The sequence below is a fragment of the Microplitis demolitor genome, chromosome 8 (assembly GCF_026212275.2).
Source record: "Microplitis demolitor isolate Queensland-Clemson2020A chromosome 8, iyMicDemo2.1a, whole genome shotgun sequence".
Classification (NCBI taxonomy): domain Eukaryota; kingdom Metazoa; phylum Arthropoda; class Insecta; order Hymenoptera; family Braconidae; genus Microplitis; species Microplitis demolitor.
Genome location: NC_068552.1, coordinates 20,244,504 through 20,265,290, shown reverse-complemented (window position 1 = coordinate 20,265,290; position 20,787 = coordinate 20,244,504). Strand labels below are relative to the sequence as shown.

The window sequence follows — 20,787 nt, the reverse complement described above, 5'->3', positions numbered from 1 at the left end:
ATTGTCTGGATGTCAGAGTTTTTTTTTACATAAACAATAAATTATCAGTTATGAATAATTATTTAAAAAATAAACAAATTAATTGTTCGGGTTGTGTCGGCAGCGTTCGAGATTCTGCTGGTAAAAGACGTCGGTAATGACGTATAGTCGATGCGTGGCTAGTGGCAGCTAGTGGCTGTCATTCGGCCAAGTGATAAGACGTTTTTTTTGTTATTTTTAAACTAGAAATGTTATTGTTGAATTATTTTATTTGATATAAAATACTGACGAGTATAAATAATGTGGTCGCTGTTCTCCCGAGATCCTACTAAGGATTTTCCCTACGAAATTGGAGAAGTTGTCGATGGATTTGATGGTAAAAGTATTTGGGCCCTTTATAGAGCCAAAAAAAAGGTAACCTCTTCTGCTCCGATATTTATTTATATTCGAAAAATATAATTGTTATTTTTAGTTTTGTAAATGACTATCTTTAATTAATTATTTTTTTCTTTATAGGGCACTTCTGGTGGGGATGACGTATCTGTATTTGTTTTTGACATAAAAGCTGGTGGAGAAGTCCAGCTAGAGATCGCAAGGAATGCAGTTAAAAGATTGAAAACTCTCAGACATCCAAGTATTCTTACTTATGTCGATAGCCTTGAGGTTTAATTATTATTATTTAATTTATAAATTTATAGCAAGTTAATTTTATTACCGATGATAATTAAATCCAATGATGATGATTGCAGACGGACAAAGTTATTTACTTGGCGACTGAGAGAGTGGAACCGCTGCACAGTAGATTGCTACGAAAAATCGACATCGGCGAAGGTGTCAAAAAAGACTTGTACTTTTCATGGGGAATATTTCAAATAACTGTTAGTATTATTTTTTATTATTTAAATAATTACAAAGAAATTTTTAATTGATAAAAATTTTTGTTTGTTGACAGAGAGCTTTGAGTTTTTTAAATAATGACGGTAATTTGAGACACAACAATGTAAATTTATATTCTGTTTTTGTAAATGAAGAGAGCGGCGAATGGAAATTAGGATGTGTCGAGTACATGACAACTGTTGATGCGCCATATATGTTACTGCCACATGAGTTACAAAGTTATAGTCCCCCGGAAGTACGTGAGAACTCAAAACCAACGAGCAAATGGTAATAATATTGTCCACGATTGTTAATTATTTGACGTGAACAAAAAAATATGTCTTGGTATCTATATTAAAATATTTAGGTTTTAAAATTGTGATACTGATGAGTAAATATGAACAGCTCAATCGATATGTGGGGTCTTGGCTGTCTTATCTGGGAGGCATTCAATGGACCACTAGGACAGAGAGCTAATCTCAAAAGCATTGAACAGGTTTACTATTTTTATAAATTAATTATTATTATAATAATAAAGGCTATTAAAATAAACCTGTAAATGTTTTTGTTTAGATACCAAAGCAGCTGCTGACTGTGTACAAAGAATTGACAAGCTTAAATCCTGATGGGCGACCTAATCCAGCTGATGTGATAGCACGTTGTCGTAGCAACAGCGGGTTCTTCAAAAATGATTTGGTCGACGCGCTGTTGTTCCTTGAAGAAATTCAAATGAAAGAGAAAGGAGAGAAGGGAAGATTTTTTTCACAACTCGCGAGTCAACTGGATAGTTTTCCAGAAGGTGTTGGCAGATATAAAATCCTACCGCAATTGCTGGCAGCCTTCGAATTTGGAGATGCGGGCAGCGCAGTTTTACCTCCGTTGCTGCAACTGGGTAATCAACTACCAGATGCCGAATATCAAAAACGTGTTGTTCCGTGTGTTGTTAAATTATTTGCATCTAATGATCGTGCTACCAGATTACGGCTTTTGCAGCAACTCGATCGATTCGTTAGTCACCTCCAACCCGCTACTGTCAACGACGCTATCTTTCCTCAGGTACTAATTCATAAATTTATTACTAATTATTTAAATAATAATTATTACTTAATTTAAATCTGCAGGTAGCTCGCGGTTTCTTGGATACCAATCCAGCTGTAAGAGAACAAACGATTAAATCAGTGGTACATTTGGCGCCAAAGCTTGATTACAACAATCTTAATGTTGAGGTGTTGAGGTATTTTGCAAAACTTCAATCAACTGACGAACAAGGTGGAATAAGAACCAACACTACCGTTTGTTTAGGCAAAATAGCTCAGCATCTTCATCCTCAGATTCGTCAAAAGGTATTTATTTTTAATTTATATTGTATTTAATTATTCAAATTAACTTTATAATTTACAGGTACTGATAGGGGCATTTATTCGAGGAACTCGTGATCCCTTTCCTCCAGCGCGAAGTGCCAGCGTATCAGCGCTAGCAATCACCCAACAGTATTATTTACTGCAGGAAGTTGCTAATCGTATTTTACCAGCTTTGTGTACTCTTACTACTGATGCTGACAAGACAGTACGTGACACGGCATTCAGAACGATACGTGGATTTTTATTCAAGCTTGAAAAAGTCTCCGAAGATCCGGGACTACGAGAAACTATGGGTAAATATTTTCAAATTATAATTTATTAATTAACTTAATTTATAAATAAATTTTTTATTGCAGAGGCTGATGTCAATACTGCAACGCCAAGTCTGAGTAATGCAGCAGCGACGTGGGCCGGCTGGGCTGTCACGACAGTGACTGCTAAATTTTACCGAAGTCAATCAGATACACCAAAGTCTTCCAATTCTCAATCTACATCTCGTATTTTACTTAACAAACCAGCATCTCTAGGTTCGGAGACACTTTACTACTTCTTTTTTTTTTTTTTTAATTAAAATATTGTGTTCTAATTAAATTTAAATTTATATATTCAGAACAAGCAAGTAGTTCACAAAGCAGCGCAAGTACGACAGCAACAACGAGTAGCGCAACGAGTATGACATCACTGGATCATGAGCACGATTCGCAAAACACCGGCAACACACAATCCGACTGCGACTGGGATTGGGAAGCCGACAACTGGGGAGACATGGAGCAGCAACCCTCGTCAACAACCACCACAACCGCAAGTACTGTGACACCATCAGCTAATACATCTAAACCAAATGACCACTGGACAAGTTTAGAAGAAGAACCGGTTAGTCCGCTTTAAATGTTTTAATTTATCAACTTTTTATCAGTAACATAAATATTAAAGATAAATTTTAAATAAATTTTTTTAGGAGCTTGAAGCTGCTGAGAATCTTGCTGATAAAAATGATCTCTCTGAATCCGGTTGGGATGACCAAGAATTCCAAGTACTTGAAGATTTTCAGACAATTGACCAACCAGGTTTTATTTTCTCACGATTATAAATTATAAATATTTCTGGTACTGATGCAAATAACTAATTAATTACTTTTTTTTTTGTTTTTTTTTAGAAGTTGCTGGTACGAATAATAAATTTGACGAGGCACGAAAAAAACGCGAGGAACGAAAACTTGCGCGACAAAAACAAATGGAAGCTAAAAGAGCCACTAAATTACGAAGCACTGCTCCGGCTAAGAAAGTTTAATTAATTTTTTTTAAGTAATTAACCTTACTCATAATTAATTATTGTATTATAAAACTCGAAATTAGTAAATCAATAATAATAAAAATAAAAATTTACACATATCCAAAATATCTTACAGTTATTTTATTAAATCGCACAAAAATATACACATCGATCGTTACCTATATTGTACAAACTTTTTTTGTTAAAACATTCACATAATTAATATGTCCCCGAGCATTATCATTAATTAATTAAAAATATGAATAATATTAATCATAAACGAGACTGCTCAGCAGTCGTCTCGAACCGCATGTTCAAAGAATTGGCATTACCGGGCTCCCGTTTGAAACCTAGACTCTCATAAAATTTAATTAACCGATCGCGGCAATCAAGTGATAATTTATAACACTGTAAGCTCCGAGACAATTGGGATATCGTGCTCACTAATAATTTACCAAGTTGTTTACCTCTATACGTCGAATTTACTACTACGTCTTCCAGACGTCCTTTCTAAAAATGTAAACAAAAATACATCAGCATCGGTATCAATATGATTATTGCTATTTAATAGACATAAATAATTACCAGAGCACAATTATGAATAAATTTCTGTTCGACAACTAGAGTTGCACTTCCTATGACTTTACCTACATCTAAATCTTCTACCACGACAACATAATGGCCACCAGCTGATTTCATTTTAAAAAATCTGTCTGCAAGTTTATTAAAACTCAATTTCATATATTTTTTGTACCCTTAGTCTTGATAATTATATTTATTTACTCACTTAAAAATTGATCTTTAGTAACATTGCCAACATCTGTTAGTTGTCCTAGCAGTTGTATGAAACCTAAACCAAACATTTGTTATTGTTATTGCAATAATTTATTAACCTTGGTATCTTATTCTTATCTCAACAAGTGCAACTGATATATTTTTAAATAAATTACCTTTATCATAGTCTGTAGATCTGAGTGGCCTCACCAAAAGACCGTTTTCCTTTCGTTGATTAGCTAGACGGTCCAATAAGCTGGCATTAAAAAGGTCCAGCTCGTCATCCCGCATTAAATCATTCTAAAAAAAATATATATATATTTATACCATAAATAAATTTAAAAAAATTTCACGAAACTATTGAATTATTAATTGTTAAGAATAAAAAAAATATTGACAGGTTTGAAGGTCACATGGCAATCTCGTCATCACAAACTTTCATATTTAATATCATAGAATAAAAATGTGATACTCAAGTCAGACGACGTCTAATAATTTTTGAATTTTTTTTTTAAAGTGATAAATTATTTTCAATAAATATTTTTTAAAATTCTACTTATAAATGTTTTTTAGAACTGATTTGTTGAAAAAAAAAAAAATTAGAAAATTGTTAATTGTCTGTTACCTTCAGGACCATAATAAAATTATGTAAAAGAATAAATTTAAATTTAAATTATTATTGAAATAAAATAAAGATAAATAATAACAATAGTGTATTCTTACATTTGATGATGTATTCATTGTCTTGTTGAATTGACAGAAAGACAATTGATATTGAAATGTCGAATGTGGTTATAAATGTAACACGTTATATATTACTGTTGTTATTATTAGTTTTATCAGGTATATAGAGAAAAACTTGTTTGTTCCTTCCTCGTTGCTCGTTCTTGTATTAACTGTTGATGTTGACTGCTCACGTGTAATGTCTACACTCTACACGTATGTAACAATCTGACTAGCCGCTACCTCATACATTCCCACTCTGTTTTAGTAAAACTACTCCGACATACTCCAACACCAGATTCCGTGGTGACATTTCACAATCAACACTTTCACGTATTCACTCTCTTCTTACTAGTCAACTTATCTTACATATATTTTCTGATACTACTCATATTTTTTAAATTTACAGGTGAGAAAAAATACTCGTTGATAATTGATCATTAACCTTTATATTGATACGTAAATTACATTGTACTCCCTGTTCAAAATTTATCTTTAGATTAACAAATTCAAATCAACAAAAAATATAAATTAAATTACTCATTTTTTAATTACTTTGAATTTTCAAGTCATTAATGTCATGAAAATTTAAATTACAATATATTTTTTATTTTTTTTTTTTTTTTTTTCATGGATTATTTTTAAATGAGAAATTTCATAGTAAGATTTTAATAAACTCACAATTATCAAAAACTAATTAAAATTTTTTAAATAAAGTTAGCACTGAATTTTAAAAAATTTTTTAAATTAAAATCCAACTCAATATCTTTATTTGAAAGTTTAATATTTTTGAATTTGTGACAAATTGATATTCAGGTGAAATTAATAAATTTTATTGAATTTACATGACAATCATCCTTGACAATCTAAATAATTTTATTACCATATGATATTAATTTAAATATATGTACTTTTTATATAAAAATTTATTAGGTAATTTATAAATTTATTTTTGAAACACTCGTCAATATTTATTGATAATGTAATTTATGATAAGGTATTAAACAATTGTAGTTATTTAAATTAAATGATCTTTATTTAACAACTTGGTTTATTAAGTGTATAAAAGTAAAACATTGTTGCTTATAATTAAATCAACATTAATAATAATGGTAACAAATATCATTTTATTACTTCGAAACTTTTTAAGTGAGCATTTTAAAATCAAGTATAACAAATATAATGACTCACGTTGGTGAAAGACCCCAATGATTTTTTAAAAATTTATCAGATTAAAAAAAAATTACTCATGTATAAAAGTTGTACTTCCTCATGACTCCATTGTTACACTAGTTTGTACTTAAGGACTGCTTAATGAAGTAATTTTATTTTTAACAAATGTATGAATATAAAATATCCATGGGTTTTAATGGAAGATTGAATAATTTTTTCAATCGATCAAAAGGAAATTTATTTGTTGCTTTCATCGATAAATGATAATTTTTAAAAAAATTTATCGTAAAAATGAAGATGATAAATTTGCATTGTGATGTGCTCGACTTATTTTTATTAATGAATTAATTAACTATTCGCAATATTATTAAAATACATTTAATATTCAAATTGATAATTTATATTATAAAGGCACTTTAACAATTGATTTAATTTATTTATTGAGATCAAGTGCAAGTTGATTTAAATTTAAATAAAATTTTTTGAATGTAAAAACAGTTGATCAATAAGATTATCGGACGAATGTATTTGCGCCGTTAACAACCTACAAACAAAAAAAGGACAAGTCAAAATATCATGTCTGTATATCTTTATTTTTGATTTATAATACTAAGCTTATCACTTTTGTTGTATGTTTAAATAGATTGTTGTCAATAAATATTAATAAATTACAGGGGGATGCATAATTTAAAATAGCAACGATAAAAAAAATATATGCGTAATGAAAAAGTGATCAGTGGAAATAATATGACCCGAAATTACTATTTCCTAAATACAAAATCTTCCTCAGTAACTTCATTAATAGCATACGCGCGAGGTGTCGTAGTTTCTTTAATACCTCGAAACGAAAATCTGAACCCATCGTCTACAACTTTCTCACGTTTAGAGGTATCTCGTAAGTAATAAAAGTCTGGATCCTCAACACTTTGGATTAAGTAAGGACCGTCAATACTATCACCATTCACATCAGTATTTTTTTTATCCTTACCACTTGCCGAATGTGATGATTCGTCATCTGCTAGTTTCATTTCATTCATTTTTTGCAGCAATAATCCTCTCATAAGTGGATTTCTCTTAAAACAATTATCTTTTGGCGCTTTAAAAGTTTTTGAGTTATTACCTCCTGAGTCAACCATTTTATTCCAGTTTTCAACCATCGATCGGTCAGTAAAAGTATCACCACCATTAATCTGCAAATAGATTATTTTATTTTTTTTTTTTTCATCAGCTTGCTGAATTCCCAAATAGCCAGTTGAGCTCAGCCAACAGTCAAATTAAAGTAAATATTTGACATCTTGATGACGTCTATATAAGAGTTAAAAAGTTTAACTGAAATTTTTTCTGTATTCTTTACACCATCGAGATGTCAAAAGTTTTATTTCAATATCTGAGCTTAAACTCTGATTTCTTGAGATTATTTTTTATTAAATACTTTATAGTTAATTACCTCAAAAATTTGCGATGATATTTCAGCTTCCGTTGAAGTTTTTTTTGGCGGTTCAATATCGGATAAATCAAATTTATCTGGTTCGTACAACTAAGAATAAATATTATTTAATAAATATCGATTAATTAGCAAAGATTTTTATGAGTTAATTTAAAGTCTAATAAAACTTACACCAGCATTTCTCGCGGTCGATTTAACTTTTCTCTGAGGTTTTGGATCATCGTTGGCTTTGTAATTTGAAATCTTAGCGGGTTTTTTTATAATCATTTTATTTCTTATCAAGTCATTTACATCCATTGCAACAACTGAAAATAAAGATTTATTTATTATGATAAAAACCATAACCAACTAACCTAAAAACTTAAAATTTATAAACTTTAAATTCTATGCATTGAGTAAAAACTGGTAAATAAATAAAAAAAAAAAAAAAAATATTTAGACAAATATAATTTTAAATTATTAGTGTAGTAAAATAATATAATCACTTACGATATAAAGTTATCTATGAAAATGTATAAAAAGTCGACGTACCAAAAAATCTTGAGGAATATCTTGGAGTAAAGATCTGGACAAAGAATAATTAAAGACTGATTTCTCTTTTCCAACCTGGTTAGTTTGAATTAAATTTGTTGATCAGCATTAAATGTGGCGCTCACTTAATCTCATTACAATAGACTAATACTTTGTTTATAAACTATCAGTCAGTGGGAAAAAATTGAAATGTCTGGTGATCAGCGGTTGTCTTCAAATAAACAAATTCCTAGAAATTAATTTATTTTGTTTCTATGCACGCACGTGTTGTTTTTGTATTGATTACTGATCGCTGCTGATCACTTTTTTCCTTCCGGGGGTAAAGCCTCTTCTGGATAAAATAAAAAAATATGTCAGCTATATATGCACACAAGTGTCATTAATTAAATAAATAAAATTAAATTATAAAATTTTAAAAGTAATATTATGACTGCACTTACGTTTTTTTTTTTTTTTTTGTTCATTAAGAGCCAGAGACAGACACTAAAGGTCTTGAATATTGAAACATGTGTAGTGTAATTACCGGCAAATTAAAGATGGCGCTGGTATAGCTCGTGATTATTCTTCACTTGCTTGTTTATTTCTGTCTGTAAAATGAAAAAATGTAATGTTGGTTATTTATTTCTTAATCAATTATTTATTTGAATTATTATTCTTATAATTAATTATTTGATAATGTATAACATTAATTTATGGATAATTGATATCGAGTACTGAGAATTCTTTTTTTTAATTCCGGTTATTGGAGCGCTGATGTCTTTTTCTAATAATAAGAAAATCAAATAAAATATATACATGTAGATATCAGAAATTCAGTTGGATTTTTTTGTATTACTTCTGTAAAATAAAAAAAAAATTGTACATTCGCATTGAAGAATATTTTAACATTTATTTTTAATGATTATTATTATCAGAATACTTATAGCTCATGACTTTGAAGTTAACGGACGTAATCATTTTTGGATTTTTTTGAAAAACAATGAATTTAAAAAAAATATATATTTCGGAAAATTGCATATATAGATTTTTTAATTTTCTACATGTGCATATTTTTAGTTTTTTTAAATTAAATTTTAAAAATTTTCGATAGGAGAAAAACAAGAGATTTTTTTATTTTTTAAATCTCAAGAACAATTTAAATTTCAGAAATAGTAAATTTCTTAAGACTTGAAAATAAACTAGAGCAATAATTAAATATTGAAATCAAAGTAATCGCTACAAGTCAAAAAATTATTGAAAGAGTAAGTCTACTATGGCAATTTTTTAGGAAAGATTTAATTTAAAATATAATTTACTTGAAATCATATTTTTTGAGGATATCGATAATTTTTGTATTCAAAGAGAATATTCAATGAGATCGCTAATATAGAAATGAAATAACATCAGGCAAAAAGTATAAATTTTATTTATTAAAGATAATTTATTAATTATAATAATAATCGACATATTTAAATAATATATATGATAATTGATGTAAGTAGTATCAAAAAGCGGCAACTCTTACCCCATTGACTGTCAATCGTCGCCAACGGTGGTGGAGTTACCAATTTTTGACGCTTTGCCAATAATATAAATGATATGTAAATATATAAATAAATATTTTCATTTTTTTTCATAATATTGTAAAATGTTGATCCCGCTGGCCTCGTTCCTGGAAATAAAATACTCGTGTAAATATAAATCAACAATTAGTATTATCATCAGTTGAGGGTTCAGTGAATTTGATATCATGTTACCATGTAAGGATTCCCCTTCTGATGCGTCTGTGTACCGGGTGTGTAGTACACTTGAGACACCAGGTAGAACTGTGTAGTGTGGAACGTGCAAAAAAGAACGCCAATCGTACGACCTTGACCGGAGCCTGCGTGAGTAGCGGCCAGGTAAGGCTGTCTAGCGAGTCTTAAGGATTCTTTGTACATTTTTTACATGCTATAATACTTTCGTTTATATCATAATCACACTAAATTATTTTTATTACTTGTGCACCTCAGCAGCATTCAAAAAATCAACCATTGCGACATTGACCAAGAAGAAATGAATGGAAAAATCAGTAGTTGGCATTTTTTTTTAATTTTTTTGCCAATTATTTTTTAGAAAAAGAAAAAAAGAGATTTTGAAAATATTTATTTGAGAAAAAAATATTATAAAGTAAATTACTAACGAACCTGTTATGGAACGCTAAACATTTAAACGGTTGAGTAAATAATGAAGATTACGATAAGTGTACAGTGAGGATGCGAAAATTGTATTCGCTTTCCATTTAAAATTTTCACTTTCGTACAACCTTGATCTGAAAGCCAGAGTAAAGGTTCTCATTTTATAAATCTATTAATTATATATCATTTATTATATATTTTTATTAACAAATTATATTTATTATTTATGGTCTGGTATTTTTAATAAATTTACTTGTACAAAAATAGTAAATTAGTTTAATTATTTTTTTTACTTACCAAGATAATTTCTTCCTTCATATTAAAACACGTATTGCGAAATTTAAATTATTGTCACAATAATTACAAGTATAATTGTAGTTAAATAATATTATGAGTACTATGAGTAAAATGAATGTTAGGTATGTATTAATATGATGAACAAAGTTAAAATAGTTGGATGTGTATTTGAGGTGTAGAAGGTGAAGCTTTGCACTGACGACTATCGCGAACTCGTGTGAGGGCTGCGAGAGACCAGGGTAGAAAAGGAAGCCGGCGTCGTGGCGGTGAGTAAAGGAAGAAGGAGACGCAAGGGAAAAAGAAGAAGAAGAAGAAGAATAATAATAATAAGAAATAAGAAGAAGAAGGAAACCATTGGAGCCCTTGAAAGGAGAATTGGAAAGTATGCCGGCAAAATTCATGTGAGCGACCTTGACTACATTTTTCCCCTTGACTTCATGGATACTCGGTGCTTTCCGTCTGGTTGACTTCCAACCAACCAAATGTAAGCTTTTTTCCTACACTTTTAATATACTAAACCTCCAATTACATTTAAAACATTATATATTTATATGTTTATAAACTATCATTGGTCTTTTTATAGCTCTAAATTAATTATTTATCTGCTGCAGGACAAATAAAATATTGAATTTAATAGTTGATAATAAAATAAAGGGAGCAAGTCAAGCAGAACAATAGAGTACATCTTCTTGAAGAATCTACTAGTGGTTGCGAAAAATGGCCGCCCTCAGCGACTACATTGTAGTCTGAAAGGATAAATAAAATTAATAGAATAAAAAAATAAGGTAATAATAAAAAGTTAAAAAAGTAAAATGCAGGAACCGGTTTACACAGAGGGCAGTTACAGCCTCTCGGCAAAATCATCTGTCTGGCTAACTTCTGTGAGTCCTGAATTCTTCAATACAATCATCCACCATTTTATTTCATTTTCAATAGAAAAAGATAATAAAGAATTTAATTATTATTTTAACGTTTTATTCAAATATATAATTCACTTGTTTCGTCGTCTTGTTCGAGATTAAAAAAAAAATTACCTACTTTATAATTTAATCATTTTTATACCTTACAAAGTAAATTGTATGTTGGATTTTATTTCATACGCTTCAGAACTTTGCTTCAAGTTTTTTTCTTCGCAAGTCTGATTTTAAATAAAAATAATTATCAAAAATTTTGTTTTTTCTTACAGTTGTTATGAAACGGAGAAATTTTATTTATTAACATATATATGTAAGATGAAAAAGATTATTAGCGTATCGATAAGATGATTTGCCTATGAATTATTTATTATTTTAGAGTACATATTATATATATATATATATAGTAATTAAAAAGTAAATTATTTAGTTTCATCGCGCGATTACAAAACACCTGCAGCATTATATGCCCGACACTTAATATATATTTTATAATATATAAAACAAAGAACCCCTTTGCCTTAAAATATATGCTACTGAAAAATTTCTCACAATTGAATAGCATTTAAAATCCAACGGAAAGTCGGGTGGATAAAAACAAGTCCATGGTAAGTTTTTAAATAAAACAAAGATTCGATATTATAAATGTAAAGGAAGAAAAAAATTTTAAATAAAACTAAAAAATAAAAAACAAATGAGGTAATAAAATGCCACACCTGGTTAGATTAATAGGATCCTAGTTCACACACTATTGCCATCAGAGTTTTATTATTTCACTCTCTCATACTTGTAGTTAATTTTGTCAGGTTTTGTTGTAACGACTATACTTGGGGCAGGTGGGACAAAATAGTATCCGCAAAACGGCCAACTGCACTTGTTATTTCCCCCTCGTTCACAAATATACATCTATATCCACAATAAAAAAAAAAAAACCACAGACACGCGAAATATACTCAGCATATCGCCGATCCACAAAACAATGGGTAATAAAAATATAAATTTTTCACTTGTGGAAAAAAAATGAGGAAAAAAATTATCTGAATGTTGGATCGTTATCATTGATCTCACGGGCGACTAAAAATAATGAATTTATAAAATAATAATTTATATGATTATTGATAGACTTTCTCCTAAGACATTACGTCGATCTTTATAATGTCAACCGATTGGAATTGATTACTCTGAAATACTTAGTCTAATAATCATTGCACTGGAAATGTACTTGCACTTATTATGCAATTCATTAAAACGTATTACGTGTTTAGTTTAACACCAGAATTAGCAATAATAAAAAAAAAAAAAAAATGTAATTTAATTTACGGATAAATTGTAATACAAGACCAAGTTGCCTTAATATCTAATACGAGGGATTAAGATAAAATTATTTTTACCTTTCACATAAATTTGACCTTCACATTAATAAATAATCAATAGAGCTATATTTATTATTTAATCACGAATTGCTGTTATTCATAAATTCATTTGTTTGTTGGTAAGGAAAAAATAAGCCAGGAGAAGAGTAATCTAGAAATATAATAACGCTCAAGACAATTACCAAGATCGTGAGCGACCTTGATATGACATTGAGATGGTAAGAGAAGAAATGATACTATTTCTTCGAGGTCTTTTGTATGTCATTTCGCCGCAAATTAATATAATTCAAGTGTTCACGTACATCAGCCAACACATTACTTTTGTTGGCAACCACATTAAAGGTAATCTTGTGGTTTTAAAAATACTATGGAGGTTAATGGTAATGTTGCGTCCTCAAGGCATGATGCATGATGTCGAGACATGAGATATATGGAGACACAAAGCATCCTCGGGGGTTAAGTTCTTCTAGCTCTCGGCTAAAAGAACTGCGACATCTTATTCTTCTTCTTGTTCTCCAGTTGTCACACATCATAGCTGAGTCTTATTGAGTCTCTGAAGCTGAATAGACTCAATAGATTATTACATATTACGTTAACGGGTTTGGGAAGAAATAAATCATCGACTGGACTGTAAGGAACACATCGGACGCCAGAACAAGTATAGTAATTTTTTAAATACTCAATCTATATATGTATTTATAAATGTATGTAAGTTAGCAGTGAATGATTGTTATTCTTGCGGACGATTTAGTTAAAAACTCAGCAGCACGCATCGTGCGATACAAATATTATTGTATCGAAGGAAAGTTTGACTCAACAACAACGTCGACTGCTTTAGCAATTTAACGGGGATATAGGTATAAGAACACGGACACGAGGAGTTGCTCGAGATAGTTCGGTATAATACACCACACCCAGTCTTACACCGAGTTTTTAAAGATATGGCTGTGCTGTTAAAACTACTTGTAAGTATTTTATAATTACATATCTTACTTTTTTTTTTATTTCTTATTTCTTCTTTCTTCTTTTATTAATAATTATGCTAATAATAATGACAATAGTTGCGCTAGTTATTGGGTAATAAATGTTAACGTCAGAATTACTTAACAGTAAAATAGAAGACTGATCAAGTTGATCTTGATGTTGATTATTAATTAGAGTTGTGATACTGTATAGATTTTTAAAAAATTAATTAGATGGGTTTCATTTGTTTTTTAGATGATAAATAATTTACTGAGGAAAAGAGATAAAAGCAATGATGCCGCGAGATTAAAATGTACCAATTAATTCGGATTGCAAGAGACACGTCGCTGTAAACTAGATCGTGATGCAATTTAAAAGTAATTTAAAAAACAAGGCATAAAATAATTATTCATAAACGTGACAGTATATAAAACATACGAAAATAATTATTATGTTATTAAATTATTATATATTTTGAAATATTAGTGTATGAGTCGAGCGGAATGTGAGAGATTATCGAAACTGCACTTGCTGTAAAAGCGGATCGGAACTTGATAAAAAAATAAATAAATAAAATTTTGCATTTATTGCGTGACCGCAGAGAAAGAGAAAGTAACTTTTCACATATATCTCATATTCGAATATTTAATTCGGTAAACATTTCACCGGGTCTCTGGATCATAATTTCGATTTAATTTATTCTCACTTAAAAAATTGTTTTTTACAATATTTTTTGAGTTAAGTTTATTAACAAATATATATATTATATAAATGTACCGCGTAATGGTTCATTAAGTAGATAAATAAATAATAATTATGGTACTGCACGTATGCATAATACATGAGATAAAATTTTAATGAAATATGTCCATTGGTTCAATCGGGCACTCGATAAAATAGCTAAACAAGAGCGTTGGAAGCTAAGTTAAATAGGGATAGTGGAATGTGGCGTGGTCGGTCACTAATAAATTGAATGTGTTTTAGAATAAACGTAAAAGAGTTTAAGAGAAAGTACATTAATGTAAATTTTTCATAGCACGTGCCACATATTTTATGGATAACATGTTTATATAGAAATTTAAATCCTTGGATACACACAAAAGAAAGTCTTCTGATTAATAATTACCATAACAATATCACCACTCTATCATTATCATTAATCATCGGTATAAATATTTATAATTAATACTCTGATAATTTGTATACTTTTTTTTTATGTGTACTGTAGTTGTTTATTTGCACGGTGGAAGTAGCGAGAGCGCAATTCTCAGAAGCTGATAAAGGAAATCCACCAGCACGTCGACTACCTTCTGTACGGACATCAGTACGTTTTCTTCCTCGGCAAGCCGTTCGATCTAGTGTAGCAACACCCACTATTGTACCTAATCCCCGTTTACGTCGTCCAATACCATTAAAGTAATTATTTAATAGCATGTTATTTAATTTTTTAATAGTTAAAATAATTGTTATTTATTAACTATCAATTAATAGATCACGACCGACATCGGAAGCTAATGAAATCCAGGCAGTAACATTACCACGTGCCAAGCCTACATTTCTTCCAACGTTGAAATCAGAGAATTTATCGACTCCGCCTCCTCAATTACTCCAACAAGACCAACCGATAAAACCAGTGAGTGAGGAAGAAACTAAAGAGGAAGAGGAAGATATTAACCGATCTTTCGCAAAACAGCTAAATGCTGCTCACTCATTTCCTCAACCGACCACTAGTTTATTCTCAACTCCTTTAACGCCAAGACCAGAACCGATATTTCAGTATCGACCGGGTTTTAACTCACCAGTTTTTATACCAAGACCAACTCAATTCCAACAGCAACAACAGCAGCAGCAACAACAACTTATTCAGCAGCAGCAGCAACAAAACCAACAACAGCAGCAGCAACAACACGAGCAACGTCAGCAGCAACAAGAACAGCAACACGAAGAACAAGAACAACAACACCAGCAGCAGCAACAACAGCAACAGCAGCTCCATAATCAACAACACCAGCAGCAACAACAGCAGAAACAGCAGCAACAACAACAGCGGCAGCAGCAACAGCAGCGACAACAACAACAGCAGCGACAGCAACAACAGCAGCGGCAACAACAATCATCATCACCACTACCAACTTCAACACCGCAAACAACAGTAGTTCAGCAGCTTCATGAAGAAATAATTGCTCCAGTACAATATCGTCCCCCAAAGCCACTCAAGTTCCGTAAGCCCGTCGACGATGAAGTCAAAGTTCCCGTAAGACAACAGCAACAACAACCCCAAGTATTTCGACAACAATCAGATCAATGGCGACAACAAGCTGTCAATAAACAATCAAGCAAGAAACTCCAGTACCGTGAGAAGAAACCCGTTGCGCAGGTTGTCAGACGGTGGAGAGAAGACAATCCCGACGGGTCAATAACTTGGGGATACGAAAACGATGACGGTTCTTATAAAGAAGAAGTAATTGGCGTTGATTGTATAACTCGCGGTAAGTATGGTTACATTGATTTAGATGGTATTAAGAGAGAGTACACGTACGTTACCGGCATTAAGTGCGACGAGCAAGAACAAGAGGAACAGCAAGACGACTTAAATGGATTTGTCGATTACCAAGAGAATAAGCTAGTCTTATCCAACGGCAGAACAATTGACTTGTCTAGTATGGGCAAAAAACAATCGCGTAGACCACAACATGCTTACAGAAATTAAACTTTGTTGTTACACTAATTACTGTTAGTTTTATTATCATTTTAGTAATAAGGCAATTACCTTCCTCAGGATAGTTTTATTTCCATTTGTCACTGCTTTTATGCACATAAATGTTGGTTTATTTATCATTTCGATTAACATACAGGGCAGCGTGACAATATAATTATTTATTTATTGTATTATTATAATTACATTATCGTTGTGTGTATTCACAATTATTATCAATCAATATACATATAATTAGTATACTGCACGTATTGCTTGGATTTATCTGAACGATTCTGGCAAAATCTTTTGGTCCATTATAATCGCTGTACGTAAATAGTACGCGAAAAAAATATAAGACGTACATTTCATTGTAAATAGATTTTTCTATTAGCTTTCTAACACACAGGTGGGTATACAGTGCATTTATTTTTTTTTTTTTATACTTCAAACTATATAAATTAATTTAATAATCAAGCTGAAAAGCTGCGCATCACAATGCGCGATAAAAAAAAATATAAATTTATAAAAACCGAAAATTGAAAAAAATTCTTTTTTGAGTAAATTATTGATTGAAATTGATTAAATTAAATTAAATTAAATTGATTGCAGTTGATTAAAGATTGGAATTATAATTACTTATAAAAAAAGAAGACTCGAAAATATTTAAAACAAGTAAATGTTAACGTTTGATATATATTACTTTTATATATATATATATATTTTTTTTTTTTAATACTTTTGAATCGATTAACGAGAACGAGATGAACAAACAATATGACAAATGATAACAATGATTAATGTGTAAATAATCATACAATACCTCTAGTAATCTATAACTATACACAATTTTATAAAAAATAAATTACAGAAAAATAATATCATATTAAATTAAGCAAGTATTGTCGTTAATAATTATAGATTATTTAAATATTTAATGAAGCGCGTGCTCAGTTACAGATTTATATAATAAAATAAATTTGTGTACATAAAAGTATAAAAATATGTACATAGTGTTTAATAAATATTATTTTAAATACTTGCTTTTTTAATCATAAATATTTTTCACTAATTAACTGTCAATTAATTTTTTATATAAATCTAGTTTAAAATTTTTCTTACCAATTATTAACAGCACGCGAAATAAAATTTCATAAAAGCAACTGCTATAATTTATAATTATCAATCAACAGTTAATGCAATTAACAATTAACATTAACAATAACCATGTAATTATTAAATACTTGATTAAGTTGATTATGTAATGTTTCAATAGATAGAGGTAGGTATTATATATGTATATATATAGATCGTTGGGAGTATGATGAACTTAATTAAATCAATTATTTTTACCGCCGATTCTTAATAAATTAATTAAATAATTTATTATTTAATTTTTTTTTCTTTTATTAAATTAAAAATTAATAAGCTGGACTTGTTACTGTCGATACTTGTTTCGTGACGTCATGTTGACCTTGAGGAGGAACTCCACTTCGACGTGCTTTGAATTTGAGCCAGGTGTCATACCCATAGCATACCATGGCGCAGAATCCGAAAAACTGTAACAATAAATGTTTAATTACCAATCAATTTACGTATCTGATTAGTAATTGAAATAATTAGGTTACTTACGGCCGCAGCGCCAAATCCTTCATTGGCATGAGCGTAATCAGCAGCCAGAGATGCAGCCAGCAAGTAGCATGCAGTCATTATTCCGCAGTAAAAAAATTCCTGTAATAAGCAGTAGTGTTATTAATTAAATTTTTAAAAAATTAAATAAAAATTTATGACTCACTGAATCGTATCAGGCATAAGCGCATTGACATTAAATTAATTATGCTAAAACGCTCTAAAAAACGCTAATTTGTGCATCTGTTTGAATTATTTCAAACATATTTTATCTTTTATTTAAAAATAAAAGATAATTCAATTAAAATTAATAAATTTATATAACAATTATACTAGACTATGAGCATAATAAAATTTTTAGTGCGTGATTCTAATGTTTTTAAATATAAACATTCAGTAAAAATTATTTGAGTATTTAAATAAATAATTAAAATCTTATGCTATGTAATTAAATATGTAAAGTATCGGTATTTATTTCTAGGGATGAAAATATAAAATATGACTGGTAATCGATAACCAGTAGGAAATTAAAATTGTACAACCGGAAATGGTGAGGACTTACGTACCTTACTTATTATTTGTATCCTTTACTGTTAAAGACAGTAGAAATATGATAAGAGATTGTATATGAGCATGATGAATAAATGTTTAATTTAAAGTGTAATGAAGTTTAAGTGTCACACAGAAAGACCATAGATAAAATAACAAGTATTTTAGATTTAATTTATTAATTAAAATTATATTGATACTTACAATAGTGAGCCACGGGATCTTGTAAAGTTTCTCAATTACATGGAACACGTAAGAAGCTAAAAGTATTCCAGTGCACCAAAATCCGACCATCGCAACTGTATTGAACCATGCTCCTCTACTTAATTGAGCGTAATTCGACACTGCTATGCATATAAATCCCAGAATATCTAATACCTAAAGAATAATTATTAATTAGATAAATTTATAAAAAAATATTTGATATTTGCACGGTAAAAATTTTTGGAGTAAACGGGAATTTGATTCCTCGGGAGTAAAAATTTAACTTTCAGGTCGGAGTGGATGCGGATTTAAATAAAATCCATATTTACTCCGAATTCACTATCAATTTTTTTACAGTATGAGTACTTGAGTAGAAAATAATTGATATTTCGAATTTACCATTTGTATAATTTTTAATATTCCAGGCATTGTCCTAAAATATGAAGGATCAAATCTAAGACTTCGTTGAAATGTCGATGAACTTGTTGTAGTTGTCGTTGTTGTGACATGTTGTCCTGGAAATTCCTGATTCATTTTGATAATTTACTTTATCTAAAAAAAACAATAAACTATTAGGTAATTAACTTGAATAGTATTTATTAATAAAGTAAATAAAAACAAAATAAAATTTTAAATTTAAATGAAAAGGCGCTAAATATAGAAATGAGGTAACTACATAATAAAGTACATTAAATAAATAAAAGTTAAGTAATTTCATTGTCAATTACGATGTGTGTGGGCGTCAGCATAGAAATTTGTGTCATCTAATATTGATTAAAATCACTCTTTAAACCTCGAAAATTTTTAAATATCCTTAAACCTGTTTCGTAAATGAATTTTCAAATTCGAATCAATTATAAATTTTTTTAAAATAATTGTCGATAATCATAAATTATCAATTATAATTATCAACAAAATTATCAATGTAAGAAACCGTCAAAAATATCAACCAGCAAATAAGAAATATAAAAATAAAAATTAAGTTGTCGCAGTGAATCATAAATAAAAATATTTAATTAGATGCATAAAAAGTAAACACATTGAGACGTAGAATGAAATTCAAATTATAAATGATCTTATTTATAATAAATTATTTTTAAAAACTTAGTAATAGCAGTACTGCATAATGTAATTGCGTATGAGTAAGCGTATGTAGAAAGTGTAAAAAAAATAAAAGATTCTCAGCAGGAGAATAAAAAACAACCTGATGGGAATCACCACCAACAGAGATGCTGTAATAAAATTATGAGCTAATCCACGACCTTTTTGAATTATCTCATTTTACATACAATAAAAATTTCTCTCTCTCGCTCTTTCACTCACATATGACAATATGTTATTTTAAAAAACTTAGCAACAATAATAATTATACTGCACAGTAATGTATTGAAAGTTTAAATAAAAAATAAAATAAATAGTAGGCGTATAAATATTTAAAGTAGTTTATGTATACGTACTACTTAAAATGTGTAATATTATATTGTATCGACCCGATTAAATCGATGTTTATTTCATGGATTGACGACGCCGTTTTAAAAATCAAATTACAACGTCGTACTTGTTCTAGAATCTATTACCGATAATTATTTACAGTTATTGTACTATGCAGTGTGCAATTTTTCGGACACTGATCGACACGTTATTTGTGTGTCAATGACAGAGTAATATAATATAATATGTATAAAACTTACTACAATATATCAGAGTTATGTTTCTTCTGTGCGTATGTGACGCCGAGTGACTAATTTATGATGAATTAAATAAATATAACCTACTCCGAACTTAAAATTTTATATAAAGTTACGTCAGTTATCTAAATTATCGTTCGCTAGTAATTTACCCGGGTGATGAGTTACCGGTATTTGAATTGC

General features: G+C 29.6%; 5 protein-coding genes across 10 annotated transcripts; 2 read left to right on the top strand and 3 right to left on the bottom strand.

Moving 5' to 3' along the window:
• Nucleotides 1-169: 169 nt before the first annotated feature.
• On the top strand, nt 170-3,608 carry LOC103576683 (N-terminal kinase-like protein). Of its 2 annotated transcripts, none has more exons than XM_014443212.2 (12): nt 170-393; nt 496-642; nt 729-857; nt 932-1,143; nt 1,261-1,351; nt 1,429-1,911; nt 1,977-2,198; nt 2,257-2,509; nt 2,573-2,743; nt 2,827-3,089; nt 3,175-3,283; nt 3,376-3,608. In XM_014443212.2, exons 1-12 carry the CDS (start codon nt 280-282, stop codon nt 3,504-3,506), a joined length of 2,325 nt encoding a protein of 774 aa, XP_014298698.1. In that variant the 5' UTR covers nt 170-279; the 3' UTR covers nt 3,507-3,608. The 2 variants fall into 2 exon arrangements, with proteins under 2 accessions (XP_014298698.1, XP_008555219.1); XM_008556997.2 differs by having other exon boundaries at nt 3,373-3,608.
• On the bottom strand, nt 3,608-5,221 carry LOC103576684 (probable glucosamine 6-phosphate N-acetyltransferase). Its single transcript, XM_008556998.2, has 5 exons — nt 4,986-5,221; nt 4,439-4,562; nt 4,276-4,338; nt 4,074-4,201; nt 3,608-3,998 (listed from the first exon to the last, which is right to left on the bottom strand). The coding sequence occupies exons 1-5, from the start codon at nt 5,001-5,003 to the stop codon at nt 3,762-3,764; spliced, it is 570 nt and encodes a 189-aa protein (XP_008555220.1). The 5' UTR covers nt 5,004-5,221; the 3' UTR covers nt 3,608-3,761.
• Nucleotides 5,222-6,000: 779 nt separating this feature from the next.
• On the bottom strand, nt 6,001-8,539 carry LOC103576685 (uncharacterized). Of its 3 annotated transcripts, XM_008557001.3 has the most exons (5): nt 8,137-8,535; nt 7,777-7,910; nt 7,606-7,695; nt 7,147-7,348; nt 6,001-6,702 (listed from the first exon to the last, which is right to left on the bottom strand). In XM_008557001.3, the coding sequence occupies exons 2-5, from the start codon at nt 7,900-7,902 to the stop codon at nt 6,695-6,697; spliced, it is 426 nt and encodes a 141-aa protein (XP_008555223.1). In that variant the 5' UTR covers nt 7,903-7,910; nt 8,137-8,535; the 3' UTR covers nt 6,001-6,694. The 3 variants fall into 3 exon arrangements, with proteins under 3 accessions (XP_008555223.1, XP_008555222.1, XP_008555221.1); XM_008557000.2 differs by lacking the exon at nt 6,001-6,702 and having other exon boundaries at nt 6,709-7,348; nt 8,095-8,539; XM_008556999.2 differs by lacking the exon at nt 6,001-6,702 and having other exon boundaries at nt 6,709-7,348; nt 8,137-8,538.
• Nucleotides 8,540-13,027: 4,488 nt separating this feature from the next.
• On the top strand, nt 13,028-16,567 carry LOC103576816 (putative uncharacterized protein DDB_G0271606). The gene is made up of 4 exons (XM_053741478.1): nt 13,028-13,534; nt 13,628-13,841; nt 15,068-15,255; nt 15,331-16,567. The coding sequence occupies exons 2-4, from the start codon at nt 13,818-13,820 to the stop codon at nt 16,547-16,549; spliced, it is 1,431 nt and encodes a 476-aa protein (XP_053597453.1). The 5' UTR covers nt 13,028-13,534; nt 13,628-13,817; the 3' UTR covers nt 16,550-16,567.
• Nucleotides 16,568-16,701: 134 nt separating this feature from the next.
• On the bottom strand, nt 16,702-20,701 carry LOC103576686 (CKLF-like MARVEL transmembrane domain-containing protein 4). Of its 3 annotated transcripts, none has more exons than XM_008557002.3 (5): nt 20,608-20,701; nt 19,316-19,468; nt 18,917-19,090; nt 18,167-18,265; nt 16,702-18,093 (listed from the first exon to the last, which is right to left on the bottom strand). In XM_008557002.3, the coding sequence occupies exons 2-5, from the start codon at nt 19,448-19,450 to the stop codon at nt 17,956-17,958; spliced, it is 546 nt and encodes a 181-aa protein (XP_008555224.1). In that variant the 5' UTR covers nt 19,451-19,468; nt 20,608-20,701; the 3' UTR covers nt 16,702-17,955. The 3 variants fall into 3 exon arrangements, with proteins under 3 accessions (XP_008555224.1, XP_008555225.1, XP_008555226.1); XM_008557003.3 differs by lacking the exon at nt 20,608-20,701 and adding an exon at nt 20,374-20,577; XM_008557004.3 differs by lacking the exon at nt 20,608-20,701 and adding an exon at nt 20,121-20,331.
• Nucleotides 20,702-20,787: the final 86 nt, after the last annotated feature.

Excerpts from the sequence above, each read along its gene's own strand:
- LOC103576816 (XM_053741478.1), top strand. The coding sequence starts at position 13,818 with ATGGCTGTGCTGTTAAAACTACTT. Across the intron at positions 13,842-15,067 it reads CTGTGCTGTTAAAACTACTT|TTGTTTATTTGCACGGTGGA; the intron begins GTAAGTATTTTA and ends TGTGTACTGTAG. Across the intron at positions 15,256-15,330 it reads CGTCGTCCAATACCATTAAA|ATCACGACCGACATCGGAAG; the intron begins GTAATTATTTAA and ends ATCAATTAATAG.
- LOC103576685 (XM_008557000.2), bottom strand. The coding sequence starts at position 7,902 with ATGGATGTAAATGACTTGATAAGAAATAAAATGATTATAAAAAAACCC. Across the intron at positions 7,696-7,776 it reads CGACCGCGAGAAATGCTGGT|TTGTACGAACCAGATAAATT; the intron begins GTAAGTTTTATT and ends ATTTATTCTTAG. Across the intron at positions 7,349-7,605 it reads TATCATCGCAAATTTTTGAG|ATTAATGGTGGTGATACTTT; the intron begins GTAATTAACTAT and ends ATCTATTTGCAG.
- LOC103576683 (XM_008556997.2), top strand. The coding sequence starts at position 280 with ATGTGGTCGCTGTTCTCCCGAGATCCTACTAAGGATTTTCCCTACGAA. Across the intron at positions 643-728 it reads CTTATGTCGATAGCCTTGAG|ACGGACAAAGTTATTTACTT; the intron begins GTTTAATTATTA and ends TGATGATTGCAG. Across the intron at positions 3,090-3,174 it reads CAAGTTTAGAAGAAGAACCG|GAGCTTGAAGCTGCTGAGAA; the intron begins GTTAGTCCGCTT and ends AAATTTTTTTAG.
- LOC103576686 (XM_008557002.3), bottom strand. The coding sequence starts at position 19,450 with ATGAATCAGGAATTTCCAGGACAACATGTCACAACAACGACAACTACA. Across the intron at positions 18,266-18,916 it reads AGATCCCGTGGCTCACTATT|GAATTTTTTTACTGCGGAAT; the intron begins GTAAGTATCAAT and ends TGCTTATTACAG. Across the intron at positions 18,094-18,166 it reads AAGGATTTGGCGCTGCGGCC|TTTTTCGGATTCTGCGCCAT; the intron begins GTAAGTAACCTA and ends TTATTGTTACAG.
- LOC103576684 (XM_008556998.2), bottom strand. Across the intron at positions 4,339-4,438 it reads ATCTACAGACTATGATAAAG|GTTTCATACAACTGCTAGGA; the intron begins GTAATTTATTTA and ends TGTTTGGTTTAG. Across the intron at positions 4,202-4,275 it reads TACTAAAGATCAATTTTTAA|ACAGATTTTTTAAAATGAAA; the intron begins GTGAGTAAATAA and ends ATAAACTTGCAG.